The 24,251-nt window shown below is 42.5% G+C and overlaps 1 protein-coding gene across 5 annotated transcripts in view; it reads left to right on the forward strand.

Annotated features, from left to right (window-relative positions):
- Positions 1 to 24,251, forward strand: part of LOC106561274 (protein BANP) — a 91,336-nt gene that overhangs the window by 58,302 nt on the left and 8,783 nt on the right. For all 5 annotated transcript variants that reach the window (XM_014125045.2, XM_014125046.2, XM_014125048.2 and 2 more), the window contains one exon: positions 20,667 to 20,810. In XM_014125045.2, the coding sequence (XP_013980520.1) occupies positions 20,667 to 20,810 (144 nt within the window). The remainder of the gene's footprint in view (positions 1 to 20,666; positions 20,811 to 24,251) is intronic.

A 24,251-nucleotide genomic window follows, 5' to 3' on the forward strand; every position in this document is an offset into this window, starting at 1 on the left:
AGTGGAAGTCTTCTCTTGAGTTGGGCTCGGGGATGGAACAACTGTTGAACGTTTGAGGTTGTGTGTGTGTGTGTGTGTGTGTGTGTGTGTGTGTGTGTGTGTGTGTGTGTGTGTGTGTGTGTGTGTGTGTGTGTGTGTGTGTGTGTGTGTGTGTGGGAGGGGGGTTGTAGGTTGATTTAAGGGTGGAAAGGAAGAGCGGGACAGAGGTGTTTGTTTGGGTGGGGTGAGTGTATGCCTCTTTTGACAAAAATGTGGAATTCCTACTAAAGGCCATTTTTATGTGTAACAGTCCTTCATAGAAGTGCTTATATTATTATGCGTATTATTCATCAATTGTGGGAATAAATGAAGATATGGAAGATTTTTTTTATTTATTATATATATTTTTTGAATAACTAGATGCAGAACAACCGAGGCGAGGGCGTTCGAAATGATGCTGGCTGCGGATCTGGTTCTGTACTGTAGGTGGCACCATGTGCTCTTTTTAAAGGCCCTAGGATCTATGTACAAGAATGGTCAGCCAGTCTGTGGGACGACAACCCAATTTGGGTTGAGGCGAGGTTTTAGCGGGTGGAAATTTGGAGGACAATTATAGGTTTATATAGTCGCAGCTACAGTATGCGTAACAGTGCAAATGTCACGCTACAGCTATATGGACACTAAATGATCATGGTACTTCTTAATGTTAAGTTTACAAACATATATTATGGTAAGTATAATTGCAACTTCTATCTCATTATGCTAAGTGGTGAAATAAGTATAGCTAATTGTAATGGCTTAGCAGATAATAAGAAAAGACTATCAGTCTTTACCTGGCTAAAAGAGAAGGAATATTATATCTATTGTTTACAAGAAACTCATTCTCCACATTTAGATGAAGTTGTATGGAAAAATGATGATCCATGCTTCTTTGAAAATAAATATATTACTTTATCGAGCTTAGAGTCAATACATGACTCAATTATTATGGTGGGAGATTATAGTACGGTTTTAAATACCTCAATGGACCGTAAAGGAAATCACACTACAAACTATCACCCTCATGCACGGAAATCACGAATATCATGGATCTATTGGAACTAGTGGCTATATGGAGGCTTAAATATCCTGACCTAGTGAGATATACATGGCGGAGGCTCAATCAAGCTAGTCGTCTTGACTACTTATGTCATTCTCGCTGGCACTAAAAATGTCAAAAGTGTTGATGGGGGACAGAATGCGGTCGGACCATCAAATAATTGGTATACACATTACTTTTACAGAATTTCCGCATGGGCGAGGATATTGGACATTTAATCAAAGCCTACCGGATGACAACTTGTTTTTAACCAAGACAGAAGACTTTATGATCCTCAATCTACACACACTACCCCAGAATGACAAAGTGAAACTTGACTTGGAAAAGCACACACCTGTCTATATAAGGTCCCACAGTTGACAGTGCATGTCAGAGCAAAAACCAAGCCATATGGTCAAATGAATAGTGCGTTAGACCCCCGAGAGAGGATTGTGTCCTGGCACAGATCTGGGGAAGGGTACCAAAACATTTCTGCAGCATTGAATGTCCCCAAGAACACAGTGGCCTCCATGATTTCATAAATGGAAGAAGTTTGGAACCACCAAGACTCTTCCTTGAGCTGGCCTCCCGGCCAAATTGAGCAATCAGGGTAGAAGGGCCTTGGTCAGGGAGGTGACCAAGAACCCGATGGTCACTGTGACAGAGCTCCAGAGTTCCTCTGTGGAGATGGGAGAACCTTCCAGAAGCACAACCATCTCTATAGCACTCCACCAATTAGGCCTTTATGGTAAAGTGGCCAGGCTGGAGCCACTCCTCAGTAAAAAGGCACATGACAGCCCGCTTGGAGTTTGCCAAAAGGCACCTAATGACTTTCAGACCTTGAGAAACAAGATTGAGCGCTTTGGCCTGAATGCCAAGTGTCACTCCTGGGGGATACTTGGCACCATCCCTATGGTGAAGCATGGTGGTGGCAGCATCATGCTGTGGGGATGGTTTTCAGCGGTAGGGACTGTGAGACTAGTCAGGATGGAGGCAAAGATGAACGGAGCAAAGTACAGAGATCCTTGATGAAAACCTGGTCCAGACCGCTCAGGACCTCAGACTGGGGCAAAGGTTCGCCTTCAAACAGGACAACGACTCTAGCACACAGCCAAGACAACACAGGAGTGGTTTCGGGACAAATCTCAATGTCCTTGAGTAGCCCCGCCAGAGCCCGGACTTGAACCCGATCGAACATCTCTGGAGAGACCTGAACAAAGCTGTGCAGCAACGCTCCCCATCCTACCTGACAGAGCTTGAGAGGATCTGCAGAGAAGAATGGGAGAAACTCCCCAAATACAGGTGTGTCAAGCTTGTAGCATCATACCCAAGAAGTCTCGAGTCTGTAATCGTTTCCAAAGGTGCTTCAACAAAGTACTGAGTCAACAGTGAAGAGGCGACTCTGGGATGCTGGCCTTCTAGGCAGATTCCTCTGTCCAGTGTCTGTGTTCTTTTGCCCATCTTAATCTTTTCTTTTTATTGGCCAGTCTGAGATATGGCTTTTTCTTTGCAACTCTACCTAGAAGGCCAGCATCCCGGAGTCGCCTTTTCACTGTTGACGTTGAGACTGGTGTTTTGTGGGTACTATGTAATGAAGCTGCCAGTTGAGGACTTGTGAGGTGTCTGTTTCTCAAACTAGACACTCTAATGTACTTGTCCTCTTGCTCAGTTGTGCACCGGGGCCTCCCACCGCTCTTTCTATTCTGGTTAGAGCCAGTTTGCTCTGTTCTGTGAAGGGAGTAGTTCACAGCATTGTACGAGGTCTTCAGTTTCTTGGCAATTTCTCACATGGAATAGCCTTCATTTCTCAGAACAAGAAGACACTGACAAGTTTCAGAAGAAAGTTATTTGTTTCTGGCCATTTTGAGCCTGTAATCGAACCCACAAATGCTGATGCTCCAGATACTCAACTAGTCTAAAGATGGACAGTTTTATTGCTTCTTTAATTAGGACAACAGTTTTCAGCTGTGCTAACATAATTGCAAAAGGGTTTTCTAATGATCAATTAGCCTTTTAAAATGATAAACTTGGATTAGCTAACACAACGTGCCATTGGAACACAGGAGTGATGGTTGCTGATAATGGGCCTCTGTACGGCTATGTAGATATTGCATTAAAAAAAAATCTGCCGTTTCCAACTACAATAGTCATTAACAACTTCATCAATGTCTACACTGTATTTCTGATAAATTTTATGTTATTTTAATGGACAATTCTTTTGTTGCTTTTCTTTCAAAAACAAGGACATTTCTAAGTGACCCCAAACTTTTGAACGGTAGTGTATAGATATTATATTTATAAAAATATATTAACCAAAAAAGATATGGGGGATTGGATATGATACAGACAATTTTACACTAATATAAGCCACAATCTATCTGCAAAATGAAAGCTAATCTAGCCCATAAAAAAATTATTCTAATAAAAAAAAATTAACCTTTATTTAACTAGGTTGTTTCAGTCATCTCAGAGGCCAACCAAAGACCTTTTGATTCTACTGGTCCTGGATCAGAATTCAAATTGATCTGGTTGAGTCATAAAACCACACTAGCCTTCACTGAAACTGACTCCACAGTCTGCTGAAAGGTTTGGGAGTGGGAGGAGGAGCGAAAGAGAAAATATAAAGCAGGGTTAGATTTAATGCAGGTATGTAGACTGTGTTTAGGAATGGTGTCACTGAGTGGGTTAATGAGAAACCATAGATGCAATGGAGAGTGTGGGAGTAAGTGCCTTTTAGGACAAATGCAGATTTACAAAGATTAGAGCTTTATTTCTATTTGTGCGATTCCTGACATCCTCTTTCCTTGCCTCCTCTTTCAGATATGAAGTTGGTGGTTACATGACAGTGCCAGGAGTTTTAGACTCAAGTTTTAGGTAGAAGTTTTTCCTTGAGTCTACCTAGTTAGTTACAAGTTTGTTTGTTTTTTTGGTCAGGTCATGTGGTTTGGAATAACTCCGGGCCTTAGTTATGACTTGAACAGATTCACTCCTGTAGGCATTCCACTAAGACTAAAAGCAAAATATTCAATGGATAGTTCGGGATTTTGGCAATATCTACTTCCCCAGAGTCAAATTAACTTGTGGATAACATTTTTATGTCTCTGCTTCCAGTATGAAGGAATTTAGAGCATGTTTTGTGAGCCAATGCTGGAAATCTTTGGGATCGCTAGCATACTAGTTGGTCCAGAAGACTTAAACTGTGTTCGAATACCCATATTAACATACTGTATACTACATACTTAATGAGTATATATTACATACTGTATACTATTAGTTCTATTTAGTATACTGTAAAGGAACGGTATCCTCTCAGTTGAGCATGCTAGCACTTTGCCTGTCTACCGGAAGTTGATGTTGTTGCTATGCAACCTCTTGCTAGCTTGTTAGCATTACAAATGACTATCTAGACATTTTACGATTTCGGATGTGTTCATAAATTCAATCTGGAGTGCCAGAGTGCGCTCAGAGTGCGCCCTGGGCGTTCATAAATCCAGAGCGTGTAGGTGAAAATTCATGACTATGGTTGATTTTCCAGTATCTAGACTGTTCTCCCAGAAGTATTGAGACAGAAAACAGAGTTAATTAATAGACATGTGTAAGCAGAATAAAGGCTGAGCTCAGGTGAATGGAAAGAGGTGGATAAACAGAGTTAACCATTGGACATGTAAAAACAGAACGTACGTAGAATCCATGGGAGTGTACAGACTGGGTCAACATGGAGTTAATCACTAGACATGTAAAAACAGAACGTAAGCAGAAAATGTGTACTTTAGTTAGTTAATATAGGCACCACAAGCCATGTATCTGTAGTAAGAACATGTGTTTGTACTAATCAAGTATTATTAGAAAAGCACCTATATTAGGAATGTATATTTGCAATAAATGTATTATTTTTTTGTATTAACACTATGGCGCCGTCACCAATGTAATCAAAACTGAACAGATTTGGGCGTTAACCTCTCTTGGGTAGGGGGCAGTATTTTCACGTCCGGATGAAAAGCGTGCCCAAAGTAAACTGCCTGTTACTCAGGCCCGGAAGCTAGGATTTGCATATAATTGGTAGATTTGGATAGAAAACTCTAAAGTTTCTAAAACTGTTAAAATGATGTCTGTGAGTAAAACAGAACTGATATGGCAGGTGAAACCCCGAGGACAAACCATCCCAAAAAAAAGAAAATTCAGCCTCCCACTGTTTTCAATGGCTGTCACTTTTATTATAAGGCGAAATCTTCCCAGATTGCAGTTCCTAGGGCTTCCACTAGATGTCAACAGTCTTTAGAAAGAGTTTCATGCTGGTTTTTGGAAAAATGAGCCATAAATTGTAGTTTTTCTAGGTGGCTCCCATTTTGGCTGTAGTGTTTCCAAGCGCATGGAAGAGAGCGCGTTCTTTGGTATTTTTCTCTGGTAAAGACAATAACGATTCTCTGTCTTAAGTTTTATGAATTATTTATGTATTAGGGTACCTAAGATTTGATTATAAACATTGTTTGACTTGTTTGGAACAGTTTATTAGTAATGTTTGGGATTCATTTTGTATGCATTTTGATGGAGGGAAACTGGGTGGATTGTTGACTGTAGTGCGCCAGCTAAACTGAGTTTTTATGGATATAAAGAAGGACATTATTGAACAAAAGGACCATTTGTGATGTATCTGGGACCTTTTAGATTGCCAACAGAAGAAGATCATCAAAGGTAAGGCATTTATTATATCGCTATTTCTGACTTTCGTGTCGTACCTGCCTGGTTGAAATATGATTTTCATGCTTTTGTATGCGGGGCGCTGTCCTCAGATAATCGCATGGTGTGCTTTCGCCGTAAAGCCTTTTTGAAATATGACACAGCAGCTGGATTAACAAGAAGTTAAGCTTTATTTTGATGTATTACACTTGTGATTTTATGAAAGTTTAAATATTTATAATTCTGTAGTTTGAATTTCGTGCTCTGCAATTTCACCGGATGTTCGGCAGGTGGGAAGCTACCGCACCCAAGCTAACTAGCTTACGTTGGCTAGCTTGCTAGCTATTTCCAGACACAAATGAGAGAACACCTCACTGACCATTTTACTCACTCTAGCAGAGCTGGTTAGGCTGTTTTCATGTTATCTGGAGCATTGGTGACTAACTGTGCTGCTGGCAATAATTTAATGTAGCTTTTTTTTTTGCAGAAGTTTACTGACACCGGCTATATATTCAACGGGTGTTGATCGTTCATAAATTCATCAGTTATTCTGAGCTCTGGCACACTCAGACGAGTGGTCTGAAATCGGAGTAGATAGGCAGAATTAACAATGTCCATTGAGAATGTACAACGACTATACCACTGCTAATAATGATGTCAATAAACGTTGCGTAGTTAGTTCGATTATAGTTAATATACTGCCTGACAAGTTCGATGTAGTCGTAGCGAACTAACATTAGGTAACTAGCTAACATACTGGTACATACTGCTGTAAGGATAGCGTAGCTAACAAATTGTCAGCCAAAATAAGGTGTAACGTAACTTATTTGAAAGGTCATTACTTTATTACATTACTCAACATTTTCTTAACAGCTGTCATAATTAGTTAAAGCAATGAATTTGTATCCGCTCTTGTCGGACTTCGGCTGCATATTTTCCGCCATTTTCTTCAAATCTGAAAACGTTGTGAAGCCATGCCCATTTTCGGAACAATTGCATTATGGCCCCTAAAAGCATGGAAATAGTGTCCACTGCATGTATACTTTGTATTTTGCCGAATTTAGTGCGACATCCAGGAACTTTTGGCATACTAACTCTATCCATACTATGACCAATAAGCATAGTTCATACTCATTTACATCACAAAAAGTGCGGTTAGTATGAGTATCCGAACACAGCTTTAATCTTTGCGTTAAGCTAGTTAGCGTTGGCTCGCGGATTGACAGGTAGATGTCAGAGAGCTGTCTTTCCAGCTGTGCAGACTGTCGATCTGGGTTGAGAAAGTTTAGTGGTGATAGTTGACTTGGAGAGGGTCTTTTTCAACTGACGATCCTGAAGTAACTTATAGAGGATGCAGTGTGACTATGAGAGTGTAGGGTTTATGTCTGAGCATCATATTCTAAAGTGGGGTGTAGGTGTATAAGGATTTAGCAGACTGGTAGACGTCTGGAAGGTTTGAGTAGGAGAGAGGACACAGAGCATCAACTCCAGCCGCTCCCTCTATGTCCTTTTGCCCCCCCCCCACCCCAAATCATATTTGTCCTGGCTGGCTCAGGAAGGCTGCAGCAGTTGCAGATGTTGTTGACGGCTGTGAAGCAGGGAGGAAGTTCCAAACTCTCCAAAATCCTCATCACTTTTTTCCCCCTCTTTTTACATGTTAGATCTGAGAGGATAGCAGTGATTCCACTGAGGCTGATAGAAAGCAGATTGGAGTGGTGGATTTATTTGAGCTGTGCCTTGTAAAAGTGTGCTGTGTGTGTAGGTCTTTGTGTGTTTTTAGGTTTGGTTGAGCCAAGTGGGCTGCAATGAGACAGAGGTGGAATGACCTGTTGAGAGTGTGAATGAGGGCTCTTTGACAAAACATACATGCATGTAGATAAACACACAGATACTCCACACAGATACTCAAAAACATACACACACACACACAAAGCGTTATATAATTATTTTTATCTAAAGAGATTCTGATGCAATTACATCACAGTCCAAAACTGTAACAGTTGAAGACCGAGGGGTAACATAACAAATATGCTTTCTTTTGTTTTCGAACAACTATCTTATTGTCCTCTATCTTGCATTAGTCAATCTGAACCATATTCACATGCACCCAAAAGTACCATTCAGATTGCAACAACAGAAAGGGCCTTGTTTGCACAGTTGGTTATTGTGTTTCAATCTGGCCTTCTCCAAATGTTTTTTTGCATTAAGCCACTGTTGTTATTTAGTTCTGTCTTCTTTCGCCCATTGCTGTATTTCTTCAGTATTCTGTCTCCATTACTGTTGAAAGCATCAAGAACAAAAAAAAAAGATTGGCATCAACAACAAAAAAGAAAGCTTTATCCACTTTTTAGTTTTTTTCAGTTCATAGCAACTAGCAAACTCTGCTGAGTTGAATTTGAGATGCCTCTTGATTGTTCAGCGTATTTTCTTCTCCAGCTCGCCTTGGCACGGAAACAGAGTGGGCTTGTCTGATGCAGCCTTCTAATCCTCCCCACACACACACACACACACACACACACACACACACACACACACACACACACCTCAGTGAGCCCTGCCAGTACAGTTCTTATTATTTAGGGACCCAAATCCTGCAAGCCGGAGGTCAACAGTAACTAATGCACTTAAGAGCCGCCTAACCACCACGGTCTATTCTGATTTGTGCTGCTTCTCTCTCGCCAAGTTTGATATTTCTTTCTACTAGGCATTTCTTTGACAACTCATTGCAAGTTGATGTGATTTGGACCTTTGCGAACTTGGGCCTAAACACGAATTAGGCTATTGGAAGCATTGTAAGAGTTGTGTGCCTGTGTATAAGTCAGAATATGGCACCGAATGGATTTGCCCCCCCCAGGGTGTGTGTCACTCAGACTGTGTGCCAGTATTTGTCAAAGAGTGTGAGATGGTGTGTTGTTTGCTCCATATTGCTTACAGATCTCCATCATGTGTTAGGGTTATATGTGGTCATTGTGTATCTTGTGAGTGTCAGATCCATAATTTCATACGACAGTTTGTGTTTTTGATCACAACACATTCTCCTTCCAGACATATCAGTCTCAGCCCAGATATGGGAGATGATGGCTCTTTCTCAATTCGTCTTTCATCAATTACTTGTCCTCACCTCTTTCTCAAACCTCTTTGGAGGAGAAGACCTCCCCTCTTACTTTTTCCTCCAATGAGTTCTGAGAAGTAGGTGAGGAGAGGTTTTGAGGAATCAAAGAGAGACAAATTGGGAAAGAGATTTGTTTTCTTTACAAAACGCGTTGTGGGACAGGAAGTGGTTCCTGGGAGACTTCCTGTAATGGCTGTAGCTATGAACCCTCTGTGCTCAGATCCTCACAGCTGAGAATGCTAACAGCTCTCTCATGAAGGATTAAAGTCCCAACCTTTAGTCGAATCGGACAAGTGGTAGTCAACCCTTGAACCCCCTTGTCCTTAAATATACTAGTCGATTTAGCAGCACACACTCAAACACAACACTTAGCAAACTCAATCACACTTAAAATGTCTCTTAAACTGACAAGACCAGAATAATTTAAGAATTATTCACTCATCATTAAGCACACCCGCAATCATAAATCATTTTAGTCCACATAGACAACATACAGTGCATTCGGAAAGTATTCAGACCCCTTGACTTTTTCCACATTTTGTTACATTACAGCCTTATTCTAAAATGGATTTAAAAAACAATGTCCTCATCAATCTACACACAATACCCCATAATGACAAAGCAAAAACAGGCTATATAACCTGTCTATATAAGGACCCACAGTTGACAGTGCATGTCAGAGCAAAAACCAAGCCATTAGGTCTAGGTAATTGTCCGTAGAGCTCAGAGACAGGATTGTGTCAAGGCACAGATCTGAGGAAGGGTACCAAAACATTTCTGCAGCATTGAAGGTCCCCAAGAACACAGTGGCCTCAATCATTCTTAAATGGAAGAAGTTTGGAACCACCAAGACTCTTCCTTGAGCTGGCAGCCCGGCCAAACTGAACAATCAGGGGAGAAGGGCCTTGGTCAGGGAGGTGACCAAGAACCCGATGGTCACTCTGACAGAGCTCCAGAGTTCCTCTGTGAGGATGGGAGAACCTTCCAGAAGGACAACCGGCTCTGTAGCACTCCACCAATCAGGCCTTTATGGTAGAGTGGACAGACGGAATCCATTTCTCAATAAAAGGCACGACAGCCCGCTTGGAGTTTGCCAAAAGGCATCTAAAGGACTCTGACCATGCTGTGGGGATATTTTTCAGCGGCAGGGACTGGGAGACTAGTCAGGATCGAGGGAAAAATGAATGGAGCAAAGTATAGAGAGATCCTTGATGAAAACCTGTGCCAGAGTGCTCAGGACCTCAGACTGGGTTCAACTTCCAACAGGACAACGACGCTAAGCACACAACCAAGACAACGCAGGAGTGGCTTCGGGACAAGTCTCTGAATGTCCTTGAGTGGCCCAGCCAGAGCCCGGACTTGAACCTGATCTAACATCTCTGGAGAGACTTGAAAATAGCTGTGCAGCGACGCTCCCCATCCAACCTGACAGAGCTTGAGAGGATATGCAGAGAAGAATGGGAGAAACTCCCCAAATACAGGTGTGCCAAACTTGTAGAGTCATACCTAAGAAGACTTGGCTGTAATCGCTGCCAAAGTTGCTTCAACAAGGTACAGAGTAAAGGGTCTGAATACTTATGTAAATGTGATATTTCCAGGGGGTTTTTATGTCTGTTTTCGCTTTGTCATTATGGGTGTAGATTGATGAGAAAAAAAACGAATACATTTTAGAATAAGGCTGTAATGTAACTTAATGTGTAAAAAGTCAAGGGGTCTGAATACTTTCCGAATGCACAGTATTGCACACTGACAATACTATACACTAACAATTACTGCAATATTACCTCCCATCCAAAGAATGGATGCCAATGATGATTATATCTGAAACATCATTGCAAAAGAGACTGACTGTGCACAGCTGTGAGTCTCCTCCTCTCTTTTGCACCAGACTGTCTGTCGTCTCTCTACGCCACATAAACAGTATCACATGCCAGGTGTGCTAGCTGTGTGTGTATTTTTGTGTGCATGTGGGTAAGTATACACATGGACATGGAACTATTAACATTTCTATGTCCTTGCGGGAGTGCATGTGTATCAGTATTATCCTACCCTAGGCAATAGGCATTGCTTCATTCAGACCCTCAGGACCTGATTATCTGTGGAATGTGGAAGATGAAATATAACAATCCTCTGGCTGATCTGAACAGTCTCTGTCATCAACACATCCTGATCAAATCATACCGTGTTATGTTTACCTACTGTACACTATTACTCCCCCCCACATAGCAGCTCCACCATTTCCACCCATTAACTACTATAGTACCTTGCTTACCTTACCTGCCTTGTTGAATTCATTCATCATCTTGCAAACTTAAACTCTTTTCACCCATCACCCCCCCACAGACCAGTTTTAAGTATTTTCATTTAGAACTTAACTACAGGGGCGTCATGCACCCATTATTTTAAGAGGCACAAAGTACGTCAGGACGGAGGGGGTGGGGGGATTCGGAGGTGGGCTGTCCCTCCTCCGGAAGTCGGAGAAATTAAATTTTTTAACACCTGCCATCTAGAGCAATAATCATTATGCCTAATTCCATGTAAAAAAACATGTATTTTTCTGTAAACAGTAGGTTAACTGTTCAATTGTAATTTTAATGAATGATGCATGTTGATTCTTTAATAATTTTGTTATGCCTTTAGTACAACTGCCACTGGTATATACACTGTGTACAAAACATTACGAGCACCTTCCTTATATTGAGTTGCACCCCCTTTTGCCTTCTGAACAGCTTCAATTCAACAGGGCATGGACTCTATAAGATGTTGAAAGCGTTCCACAGGGATGCTGGCCCGTGTTGACTCATGCTTCCCACAGTTGTGTCAAGTTTGCTGGATGACCTTTGGGTGGTGGACCATTCTTGATACACATGGGAAACTGTTGAGCATGAAAACCCCAGCAGCATTGCAGTTCTTGACACACTCAAACCGGTGTGCCTGGCACTTACTACCATACCCAGTTCAAAGGCACTTAAATATTTTATCTTGCCCATTCACCCTCTGAATGACACATAATCATGTCTCAAGGCTTAAAAATCCCTCTGTGTCCACTTCATTTACACTGATTGGACTGGATTATTATTATTTAACTAAGCAAGTCAGTTAAGAACAAATTCTTATTTTCAATGACGGCCTACGAACAGTAGGTTAACTGCCTTGTTCAGGGGCAGAACGACAGATTTGTACTTTGTCAGCTCGGAGATTCGAACTTGCAACCTTTCGGTTACTGGCCCAACGCTCTAACCACTAGGCTACCTGCCGCCAACAAGTGACATCAATAAGGGATCATAGCTTTCACCTGGAATCACCTGGTCAGTCTGTCATGGAAAGAACAGGTGTTCCTAATGTTCCATACACTCAGTGTAGTATCATAACCCAAGAATGAAAGGATATTTTTTTTCTAGCAACCTTGCCAGCTAAGATGGATAGACAAGCTACTCTAACTTGATTGATAGCCTGAAATAGCTTGGTAGCTAGTTATGTGGTTCCCAACCTACACTATACAGTGCATTCGGAAAGCATTCAGACCCCTTGACATTTTCAACATTTTGTTACATTACAGCATTATTCTGAAATTGATTAAATTACTTTTTTTCCTCATACTCCATAATGACAAAGCGAAAACAGGTTTTTAGAAAAGGTTTTTTACAAATGTTTGCAAATGTATTAAAAAGTAAACAACTGAAATAGAGAGACTAAGTATTCAGACCCTTTACTCAGTACTTTGTTGAAGCACCTTTTGGCAGCGATAACAGCCTCAAGTCTTCTTGGGTATGACGCTACAAGTGTCATACTCATTCTTCTCTGCAGATCCTCTCAAGCTCTGTCAGGTTGGAGGGGAAGCGTTGCTGCATAGGGGCGGCAGGAAGCCTAGTGGTTAGAGCGTTGGGCCAGTAACCGAAAGGTTGCTAAATCGAATCCCCGAGTTGACAAGGTAAAAATCTGTCGTTCTGCCCCTGAACAAGGCAGTTAACCCACTGTTCCTAAGCCGTCATTGTAAATAAGAATTTGTTCTCTGACTTGCCTTGTTAAATTAAAAAATAAAATAGCAATTTCCAGGGAATGAGATGTTCGATCGGGTTCAAGTAAGGGCTTTGGCTGGGCCACTCAAGGACATTCAGAGACTTGTCTCGAAGCCACTCCTGCGTTGTCTTGGCTGTGTGCTTAGGGTTGTTGTCATGTTAGAATGTGAATATTTGCCCCAGTCTGGGGTCCTGAGCGCTCTGGAGCAGGTGTTCATCAAGGATATCTCTGTACTTTGCTCCGTTCATCTTTCCCTCGATCCTGACTAGTCTCTCAGTCCCTACCGCTGAAAAACATCCCCACATCATGATGCTGTCACCACGATGCTTCACTGTAGGGATGGTGCCAAGTTTCCTTCAGACGTGACTCTTGGCATTCAGGCCAAAGAATTCAATCTTGGTTTCATCAGACCAGAGAATCTTGTTTCTTATGGTCTGAGAGTCCTTTAGGTGCCTTTTGGCAAACTCCAAGCGGGCTGTCATGTGCCTTTTTCTGAGAAGTGGCTTCCGTCTGACCACTCTACCCCAAAGGCATGGTTGGTGGAGTGCTGCAGAGAGGGTTGTCCTTCTGGAAGGTTCTCCCATCTTCACAGAGGACTCTGGTGCTCTGTCAGAGTGACCATCGGGTTCTTGGTGACCTCCCTGACCAATGCCCTTCTCCCCCAATTGCTCAGTTTGGCCGGGTGGCCAGCTCTAGGAAGTCTTGGTGGTTCCAAACGTCTTCCATTTTTAAGAATGATGGAGGCCACTTTGTTCTTGGGGACCTTCAATGCTGCATACATTTTTTTAGTACCCTTTACCAGATCTTTGCCTCGAGACAATCCGGTCTCTACGGACAATTCATGCGACCCTATGGCTTGGTTTTTGCTCTGACATGCACTGTCAACTGTGGGACCTTATATAGACAGGTGTGTGCCTTTCCAAATCATGTCCAATCAATTGAATTTTGTTTTTCATGGTCAGGATAGGCCCCTTCGTTCCAGTGAAGGGAAATCTCAATGCTACAGCATACAATGACATTCTAGACAATTCTGTGCTTCCAACTTTGTGGCAACAGTTTGGGGAAGGCCCTTGTTTCAGCATGACAAGGACCCCGTGCACAAAGCGAGGTCCATACAGAAATGTTTTGTTGAGATCAGTGTGCAAGAACTTGACTGGCCTGCACAGAACCCTCACCTCAACCCCATCGAAGATTAATTGGAACGCCGACTGTGAGCCAGGCCTAATCGCCCAACATCAGTGCCCGACCTAACGAATGATCTTGTGGCTGAATGGAAGCAAGTACCCGCAATGTTCCAACTTCTAGTGGAAAGACTTCCCTGAAGAGTGGAGGCTGTTATAGCAGCACAGGGGGGACCAACTCCATATTAATACCCATGATTTTGGAATGAGATGTTTGACGAGCAGGTGTCCACGTACAGTACCAGTCAAAAGTTTGGACACACCTACTCAAAGGTTTTTCTTCATTTTTCTACATTGTAGAATTATAGTCAAGACATCAACACTATGAAATAACACATGGAATCAGGTAGTAACCAAAAAAGTGTTAAACACATCAAAATATATTTTATATTTGATTCTCAAAAAGTAGCCACCCTTTGCCTTGATGACAGCTGTGCACACTTTTGGCATTCTCTCAACCAGCTTCACCTGGAATGCTTTTCCAACAGTCTTGGAGTTCCCTCAAGCTCCTTCACTCTGCGGTCCAACTCATCCCAAACCATCTCAATTGGTTTGAGGTCGGGTGATTGTGGAGGCCAGGCCATCTGATGCAGCACTCCATCACTCTCGGTCAAATAGCCCTTACACAGCCTGGAGGTGTGTTGGGTCATTATCCTGTTGAAAGATAAATGATAGTCCCACTAAACGCAAACCAGATGGGATGGCGTGTCGCTGCAGAATGCTGTAGTAGCCATGCTGGTTAAGTGTGCCTTGAATTCTAAATAAATCGCAGAACGTGTCACCAGCAATGCACCCCCACACCATCACACGTCCTCCTCCATGCTTCACAGTGGGAACCACACCTGCAGAGATCAACCGTTCACCTTCTTTGTCTCACAAAGACACGGCGGTTGGAACCAAAATTTCTCATTTGGACTCATCAGACCAAAGGACAGGTGTCCACCGGTCTAATGTCCATTGCTCGTGTTTCTTGGCCTAAGCAAGTCTCTTCTTCTTGGTGTCCTTTAGTAGTGGTTTCTTTGCAGCAATTATACCATGAAGGCCTGATTCATGCATTCTTCTCTGAACAGTTGATGTTGATATGTGTCTGTTACCTCAACTCTGAAACATTTATTTGGGCTGCAATTTCTGAGGCTGGCAACTAATGAATTTATCCTCTGCAGCAGAGGTCACTGTGGGTCTTCCTCTCCTGTGGAGGTCCTCATGAGAGCCAGTGTCATCATAGCGCTTGATGGTTTTTGCGACTGCACTTGAAACTTTCAACGTTTTTTTACATTTTCCATATTTACTGACCTTTATGTCTTAAAGTAATGATGGACTGTCGTTTCTCTTTGCTTATTTGAGCTGTTCTTGCCATAATATGGACTTCGTCTTTTACCAAATACGGCTATCTTCTGTATACCACCCCTACCTGGTCACAACACAAATGATTAGCTCAAATGCATTAAGGAAAGATATTCCACAAATTAACTTTTAACAAGGCACACCTGTTAATTGAAATGCATTCCAGGTGACTACCTGATGAAGCTGGTTGAGAGAATATATTTTGATTTGTTTAACACTTTTTTTGGTGACTACATGATTCCATATGTGTAATTTCATAGTTTTGATGTCTTCACTATTATTCTACAATGTAGAAAATAGTAAAAATACAAAAAAAACCTTGAATGAGTAGGTGTGTCCAAACTTTTGACTGGTACTGCACTTTTGGTCATGAGGTGTATCTAGCTAAAGCCAACTTCATAAAATTGCTAGGTGGCTAGTATTACAGAGAAACATTTATTTTATTTATTAATCAAGAAGGAATCAATAGGCTACATAGCTTGATCAAATTAATTTACTAACATATGTAGCTGACAGATCTTATTATAAATAATTATATAAAAATTTGGATAAAACGTGGGCTTAAAAATTCAGTTAAATGAATTACCTCTGCCTACCTACTACATTCCAAGCGTACTCTCACGACATTCTTCTCCACCTGTATGTAAATAACTAGGGTCAGTTTTACTTTAATTATTTGTCTCTCAGATTTAGGGGCCTGTTCAGACAGAAAGTGTGTATCCCTAATAAACAGATTAGCCTAGTGCGTCTTTCTACAGAGTTCATATGACTGATGGTCTATCCACATTTATTTCACAGCTGTTTCTCTTTTTGTGCCGAGCAGAGCTCACTTGCCTGAAGAGTGGAAAAGGGTTGAACTTTTGATGGACCGCAGATGGATATGACAGAACGTGTAGATGCATATGAATATGACAACGTGTAGATGCATATGAATATGACAACGTGTAGATGCATATGAATATGACAACGTGTAGATGCAGATGAATATGACAGAATGTGTAGATGCAGATGAATATGACAACGTGTAGATGCAGATGAATATGACAGAATGTGTAGATGCAGATGAATATGACAGAATGTGTAGATGCAGATGAATATGACAACGTGTAGATGCAGATGAATATGACAACGTGTAGATGCAGATGAATATGACAACGTGTAGATGCAGATGAATATGACAGAATGTGTAGATGCAGGTGAATATGACAGAACGTGTAGATGCAGATTCAGATGAATATGACAGAACGTGTAGATGCAGATGAATATGACAGAAAGTGTAGATGCAGGTGAATATGACAGAACGTGTAGATGCAGGTGAATATGACAGAATGTGTAGATGCAGATGAATATGACAGAATGTGTAGATGCAGGTGAATATGACAGAATGTGCAGATGAATATGACAGAATGTGTAGATTCAGATGAATATGACAGAACGTGTAGATGCAGATGAATATGACAGAATGTGTAGATTCAGGTGAATATGACAGAACGTGTAGATGCAGGTGAATATGACAGAACGTGTAGATGCAGGTGAATATGGCAGAACGTGTAGATGCAGATGAATATGACAGAACGTGTAGATGCAGGTGAATATGACAGAACGTGTAGATGCAGATGAATATGACAGAACGTGTAGATGAATATGACAGAATGTGTAGATGCAGATGAATATGACAGAACGTGTAGATGCAGATGCATATGACAGAACGTGTAGATGCAGATGCATATGACAGAACGTGTAGATGCAGATGCATATGACAGAACGTGTAGATGCAGGTGAATATGACAGAACGTGTAGATGCATATGACAGAACGTGTAGATTCAGATGAATATGACAGATCGTGTAGATTCAGATGAATATGACAGAATGTGTAGATGCAGATGAATATGACAGAACGTGTAGATGCAGATGCATATGACAGAACGTGTAGATTCAGATGAATATGACAGAATGTGTAGATGCAGATGAATATGACAGAACGTGTAGATGCAGATGAATATGACAGAACGTGTAGATGCAGATGAATATGACAGAACGTGTAGATGCAGATGAATATGACAGAATGTGTAGATGCAGATGCATATGACAGAACGTGTAGATGACAGAACGTGTAGATGCAGATGAATATGACAGAACGTGTAGATGCAGATGAATATGACAGAACGTGTAGATGCAGATGAATATGACAGAACGTGTAGATGCAGATGAATATGACAACGTGTAGATGCAGGTGCATATGACAGAACGTGTAGATGCAGGTGCATATGACAGAACGTGTAGATGCAGGTGCATATGACAGAACGTGTAGATGCAGGTGCATATGACAGAACGTGTAGATGCAGGTGCATATGACAGAACGTGCAGATGCAGGTGAATATGACAGAACGTGTAGATGCAGATGAATATGACAGAACGTGTAGATGCAGGTGAATATGACAGAACGTGTAGATGCAGATGAATATGACAGAACGTGTAGATGCAGGTGAATATGACAGAACGTGTAGATGCAGGTGAATATGACAGAACGTGTAGATGCAGGTGAATATGACAGAACGTGTAGATGCAGGTGAATATGACAGAACGTGTAGATGCAGGTGAATATGACAGAACGTGTAGATGCAGATGAATATGACAGAACGTGTAGATGCAGATGAATATGACAGAACGTGTAGATGCAGGTGAATATGACAGAACGTGTAGATGCAGATGAATATGACAGAACGTGTAGATGCAGATGAATATGACAGAACGTGTAGATGCAGATGAATATGACAGAACGTGTAGATGCAGATGAATATGACAGTGTCTATGTGGACAGTGTGTTTATTTTCTCACAGAAGGGTCAGTTTCCCTGTGGTCAGTTTGTGTATAGTCTGTCTGTGATTACTGTTATTCAGACTACGATCTATTGCCCTTCAGTCAGTCAGTGTACGTTCACTCAGATGTCACTCACTCAGCAAGACCACTCAGATCAAGGCTATTTATTGCCCTCTAAGTGGTCAGTGTGTATACGGACCCTTTGTCCAATCACATACACTCCCTGTCAGTGTGTGTTTATAGTCCCACAGTCCATTACAATAATTACAATACCACAGAGCAGTGGTCCTGGAGCAGATATTAGGGGTTAAGTGCCTTGCTCAAGGGCACAATGTCAGTAGGTAGCACATGCGATATTGAAGCCAGGAAGCCTCCAGCTGCCGGCTTGTTCCCTGCAGAATTCCTCCGTTAGCCCTGGGATTTGAACCGGCAACTCTGTTTACTGGCCCCCCTTTTCAAGACTACCTTCGCCCCCAATCACCCTCTCTGTAGTTCCCTATGTTGTGTCCGTTTTGTGTCTCTCATCCGGCTAGTGTAGCCAGGGAGTCTTCCTTCTCATCTCATAGTTCCCATCGGCCCGGCTGGGACTGGCGTGTCCTGGTGAGCCGGCATCAGACATTGTGGTGAAACAGAAAAATCTGGCAAAATCTCCCGGAGCCTGACACAACCCACCAGGCTCCAGGGGGGTTAACACGACTCACAAAACACGTAACCGAGTCACCAACTTCAAAGCGAAGGTTGTGGTTTGGTGAGGGGGTGGAACAGGGCGGGTTGATACGGTAAGGGGGGCACAAACAGCATCTGTAATTGGGGTTTGAGGTTTGGGTTTTTTCTGCAGACAAGCAGATTCTGATTCATCCCCAAATTGGGAATGTCTGTTAAGCCTGCACCCAGCTGCTCTGCTCTACTCCACTACACTGGCATGGGAGCAAGTCAGACTGGTTAAAGCTGGAGACAAAGCACACATGGGAGCAAGTCAGACTGGTTAAAGCTGGAGACAAAGCACACATGGGAGTAAGTCAGACTGGTTAAAGCTGGAGACAAAGCACACATGGGAGTAAGTCAGACTGGTTAAAGCTGGAGACAAAGTACACATGCAAGAGGACATGTAGGTCATGCAAGGTGGAGAGAGAGACAGACCATGTAGTGCTGTGTAAGGTAGTAATTGCAAGAGAGACGCATGGTTTTATTTAAACGCACACACACACACCGAGTTCACTTAATATTTTCCTCCATCAATCTTGCTGGGTCAGGTGTGACAGTATGATTGAATGTTAGCTTTGCATGTCTGTTTAAATATTCCACAAGTTATTATAGTAGGCCTACTGTATGTTATTCAATTAGGCCTAGACATCATAGCTCTTAACCTATAGCCCCAAGGCCCTAGTGTGTGTGTGTGTGTGTGTGTGTGTGTGTGTGTGTGTGTGTGTGTGTGTGTGTCTGTGTGTGTGTGTGTGTGTGTGTGTGTCAATGTAAATCTACAGGAATACTCCATACCATGTTGCAGCTGTACTATCCTGCTCTGTTATTAGTGAGTGTGTTAAAAGCTGAGCTTTGGCACAGCTTGGCTGTAGTTCAACACAACAGGGTTTAGGGGTTTCCCCTCTCTCTCTCCTTCTCTAGATGTTTCTCTCTTTCCCTCTCCTCTTTTTCTTTTTGTTCTTTTTCTATCTCTATTTCTGGTGGCAATGAGAGTGACATGTTCAGTGATCTGTGTCCCGGTGCGCTAGCCTGTGCTTGTTACACCCTGATAGCTGTGTCTAATGAAAGAATGTAAACACACATCAGATCGGGCATAAATACTTCTGTCTGCTGTGTGTTGGTAATCGGCCTCTCTTCAGGGAAGTGTAGCCAGTCAGTGAGTTAGAGAGCAGATCCAGATCCTGGCAGTAAACTCTTGATTCAAAGCATTAGCTAGTTGGCAGAGGCAGCTAACACTGGCTGCATCTGAAATGGCATCCTGTTCTCTACATAGTGCACTACTTTTGACCAGAGCCCTATGGCAGTACACTATAAAGGTAATAATAGGGTGCCATTGTGGGCACTGTAATGCTAAACAGATTTCTTCAAAACCATAGTGGCTGCTCTCTCTCATGAGGATGATGATGATGTGATATCATCGGAGAGAAAGCTAGGGGTTGTGTGTGTGTTAAAGTTTGAAGCCATGTTTGATGTACAAACAGACACATTGGCTGACCCTTGCACAAGCTCTCACCAGAGGCAATATTTTTCTTGCAGTTATATTAATCATAGTTTTGTGATTAATTAGACAAATCATGGTCTTGTCATTGTGCTAATAAATATTTGCTCCAATTGAGCATTTTTCCAATTCCATTTTATATTAATCATTTTCCCTCCCTCCCTCCCTCCCTCCCTCCCTCCCTCCCTCCCTCCCTCCCTCCCTCCCTCCCTCCCTCCCTCCCTCCCTCCCTCTCCTCTCCTCCCCCTGGTCAGGTGCTGCGTGGGGCCCAGCTGATAGCGGTGGCATCAGCCGATGGGGGGGCCACAGCAGTGGAGGGCTCCCCCCTACAGGCCAGTGACATACAGGTGCAGTATGTCCAACTGGCCCAAGTCAACGACCACACCGCTACTGTACAGGTGAGGATCACAACCGGTCGTTGAGTCTGGCGGGCCTGACGGCAGCATTCCTGACTGTTTCTCTTTTGCATCTCAGCTACGGTTCCGACTTAATGTCCTCTCAAACTCCTGAGACACACCTGTGACATTTACATTTCCACACATCCAGTAGAGTAGACGTCAAACATACATGGTGTATAGAATTGTCTATTTTCTATGCTATTCTGTATGTACCTGGGAGACATATCTCCCCAGCCCAGGCCATATCTGTGAGCTCACCCAGAGAGGCTACATTTGTATTTATTAAGGATCCCCATTGCCTTGGCAGCAGCTACTCTTCCTGGGGTCTAGCAATATTAATGCAGCTATATACCATTTTTTTTAAATAACACATTCAGTTTACACTTTACAGAGCTGTACGGAGATTAGTCAGCCAGCCCAGTTGACTGTGAGCATTCCAAGGGAGTGAACACAGCTCCCTTGCGGTGAGGTGAAACAGGTCCTCAACACTAATCTACACCAATCGCACTATACAATGCATTTTGTTTTTTTAAACAAAGCATAATAAATAGCCTCTCTCACACTCTCTCTCTATCCATCCATCCCCCAGGAGATCATTGATCATTCCCGATGGTGCCATTATAGAGTATCAAAGGCAGGGCGGCGGGTGGTTTACACTGGTGTTCTCAGACATCAGGAGAGAGCGAGGGGCTGATGGAGCCACCACAGGTTCTGGGTCTGGAGTGGAGGGGGAGGGGGGTGGATTAGTGTAGGATATTGTGGAGGTGAGGGGGAAATGGATGGAAGGAGTAAGCGTTTACAGATGTTAGGGGAGGTTAGAGTGGGTGGTTGATAGTTATGGGTTTTGTGTGTAGAGGGTGGTTCAGATGAGATGTGACAGAGAATTTGGTCAAGTGTTAGGGATGTTTGGGGGGTGGTTGAGGTGAGGGAGGCAGAAGTATAGAGGGTTGGGTTCTAAATATACCTGAGGACAGTTAAGAGCTCACACCAGGACATTCTGGGCTCTATTTAAACAAACCTAATGCATTAGCGTTATAGGTTTGGGGGATGTGTCATATTTTTTCCTATTTTCTGAACCAGAATTATGGTCGCACTAGCTGGCACAAAAGGGCTGGGTTTTGATGAATAAACAAATTGCGGGTGTGTCGAGGCTTGGCCCCTCACTGGCCAATCAGAACGTGTTCCATGGCTAAATACAGTGTATATATACAAAAGTATGTGGAGACCCATTCAAATAAGTAGATGCCACCTTTCCAACAAGTCAGTTCGTTAAATGTCTGCCCTGCTAGAGCTGCCCCAATGAACTGTGTTATTGTGAAGTGAAAACGTCTAGGAGCAACAACGGCTCAGCCGCGAAGTGGTAGGCCACACAAGCTCCCAGAACGGACGGGAGCACTGAGTGCTGAAGTGCGTAGAGAGCGTAAAAATCATCTGACCTCGGTTGCAACACTCACTACTGTATTCCAAACTGCCTCTGGAAGCAACGTCAGCACAAGAACTGTTCGTCAGGAGCTTCATGAAATGGGTTTCCATTGCTGAGCAGCTGCACACAAGCCTAAGATCACCATGCGCAATGCCAAGTGCTGGAGGGGTGTAAAGCTCAATGCCATTGGACTCTGGAGCAGTGGAAATGCATTCTCTGGAGTGATGAATCATGCTTCACCATCTGGCAGTCCGATGGACGCATTTGGGTTAGGAGGATGCCAGGAGAACGCTACTTGCCTGAATGCATAGTGCCAACTATAAAGTTTGGTGGAGGAGGAATAATGGTCTGGGGCTGTTTTTGATGCTTTGGGCTGGGCCCCTTAGTTCCAGTGAAGGACAGCATACAATCATATTCTAGACGATTCTGTGCTTCCAGGTTTGTGGCAATAGTTTGGGGAAGGCCCTTTCCTGTTTCAGCATGACAATGCCCTCGTGCACAAAGCGAGGTCCATACCGAAATGGTTTGTCGAGTTCGGTGTGGAAGAACTTGACTGACCTGCACAGAGCCCTGACGTCAGCCCCATCGAACACCTTTGGGATGAATTGGAACGCCGACTGCAAGCCAGGCCTAATCGCCCAACATCAGTGCCCAACCTCACTAATGCTCTTGTGACTGAATGGAAGCAAGTCCCCGCAGCAATGTTCCAACATCTAGTGAAAAGCCTTCCAGAAGAGTGGAGACTGTTATAGCAGGAAAAGGGGGGACCAACTCCATATTAATGCCCATGATTTTGGAATGAGATGTTTGACGAGCATGTCTCTAATATACTTTTGGTCATGTAGCGTATGTGGTTGCTTCAAGTTATCTTTACATTATTTTATGTATTGCGTTGTCATCGACTCCAATTCAAATGTTAGTCCGTTACAGCCTAGTTGGTTAAATAGCCTGCCCCATATTTGTTAAACATGTTTTGTTCTAATTGTATTGCTTCAATATAGAAATACATTGTTAAATATAGGCTATAGCATTCACACTCATAGGGGCTAGGCCTACTGTGAATTGCAGTCTGGAACTCGACATGCCACATATAGTCAATAAGCAAGATTCAATTCACTAGGCTATTGATAAAGCCCCAAAAATTTAATAAAAACATAACGACAACTTATTTTAAATAAGCTTGGCATATAATAGAGACATGGCATCTTAGACTATAGAGTGTTGTAAGCAAATCCAAACTTTTCACAAGAGCCGGATAAAGCTCCAATATAAAGAGAAAGGGGGCATGTCTACTCATCGCTATACGCAAATGTAATGTTTATAAATATCAAGGAACCATCTAACATGTCGTATTTTCACTTCTCCAGAAATAGCATTCGAGCCATGTACTTTCTTACCATAAACCCATGGACGGTGAATCTTTATAATTAATTTGATTAAAAAACAAACAAACAAATCTATTTTTTAAACCAACAAATAATATTTCTAAATAGGATTTGGTCCGAAGCATGATATCATAATTCGCTTCTCGTTCCATGGCACTGTGTGCACACGTAGGCCTAAATGTCTTTATGCATAACATTCGTATGTCTATACAAAATATTAGACTTCTGTCAATTGTATTGTTGTCTATGTGCGTGACCGATTCAGAAAAAAATCTGATGTTGATATGGCATTATAGGAGGACTGAATAGTTTGGAGGGGCACTCTTTGAAAATGGGGATAGATAGCCTACTTGAACACGCGAAATGCAGGTATGTGAATTATGAATATTGAAAAAGCATGGAGAAGAAACTATTTCAAAGCACACTCAGTAGACCATTTAAAAACCCTTTATTCATAGGCTACTTTTGGCTAATGGCCAGTATAAAAAGACGCAACTATGCAATGCTAAACCAGCCTTGATTAAGGGGAGTGTAGGCTATGCGTGGTTTTCAATAAAATTGAACTAAAAATGGGGAGAAGCCAATCGTGTTTTTATGTTTCTAAATATGAGATTCACCGGCACATCTCTCCTT

The sequence above is a fragment of the Salmo salar genome, chromosome ssa10 (genome assembly GCF_905237065.1).
Source record: "Salmo salar chromosome ssa10, Ssal_v3.1, whole genome shotgun sequence".
Taxonomy (NCBI): domain Eukaryota; kingdom Metazoa; phylum Chordata; class Actinopteri; order Salmoniformes; family Salmonidae; genus Salmo; species Salmo salar.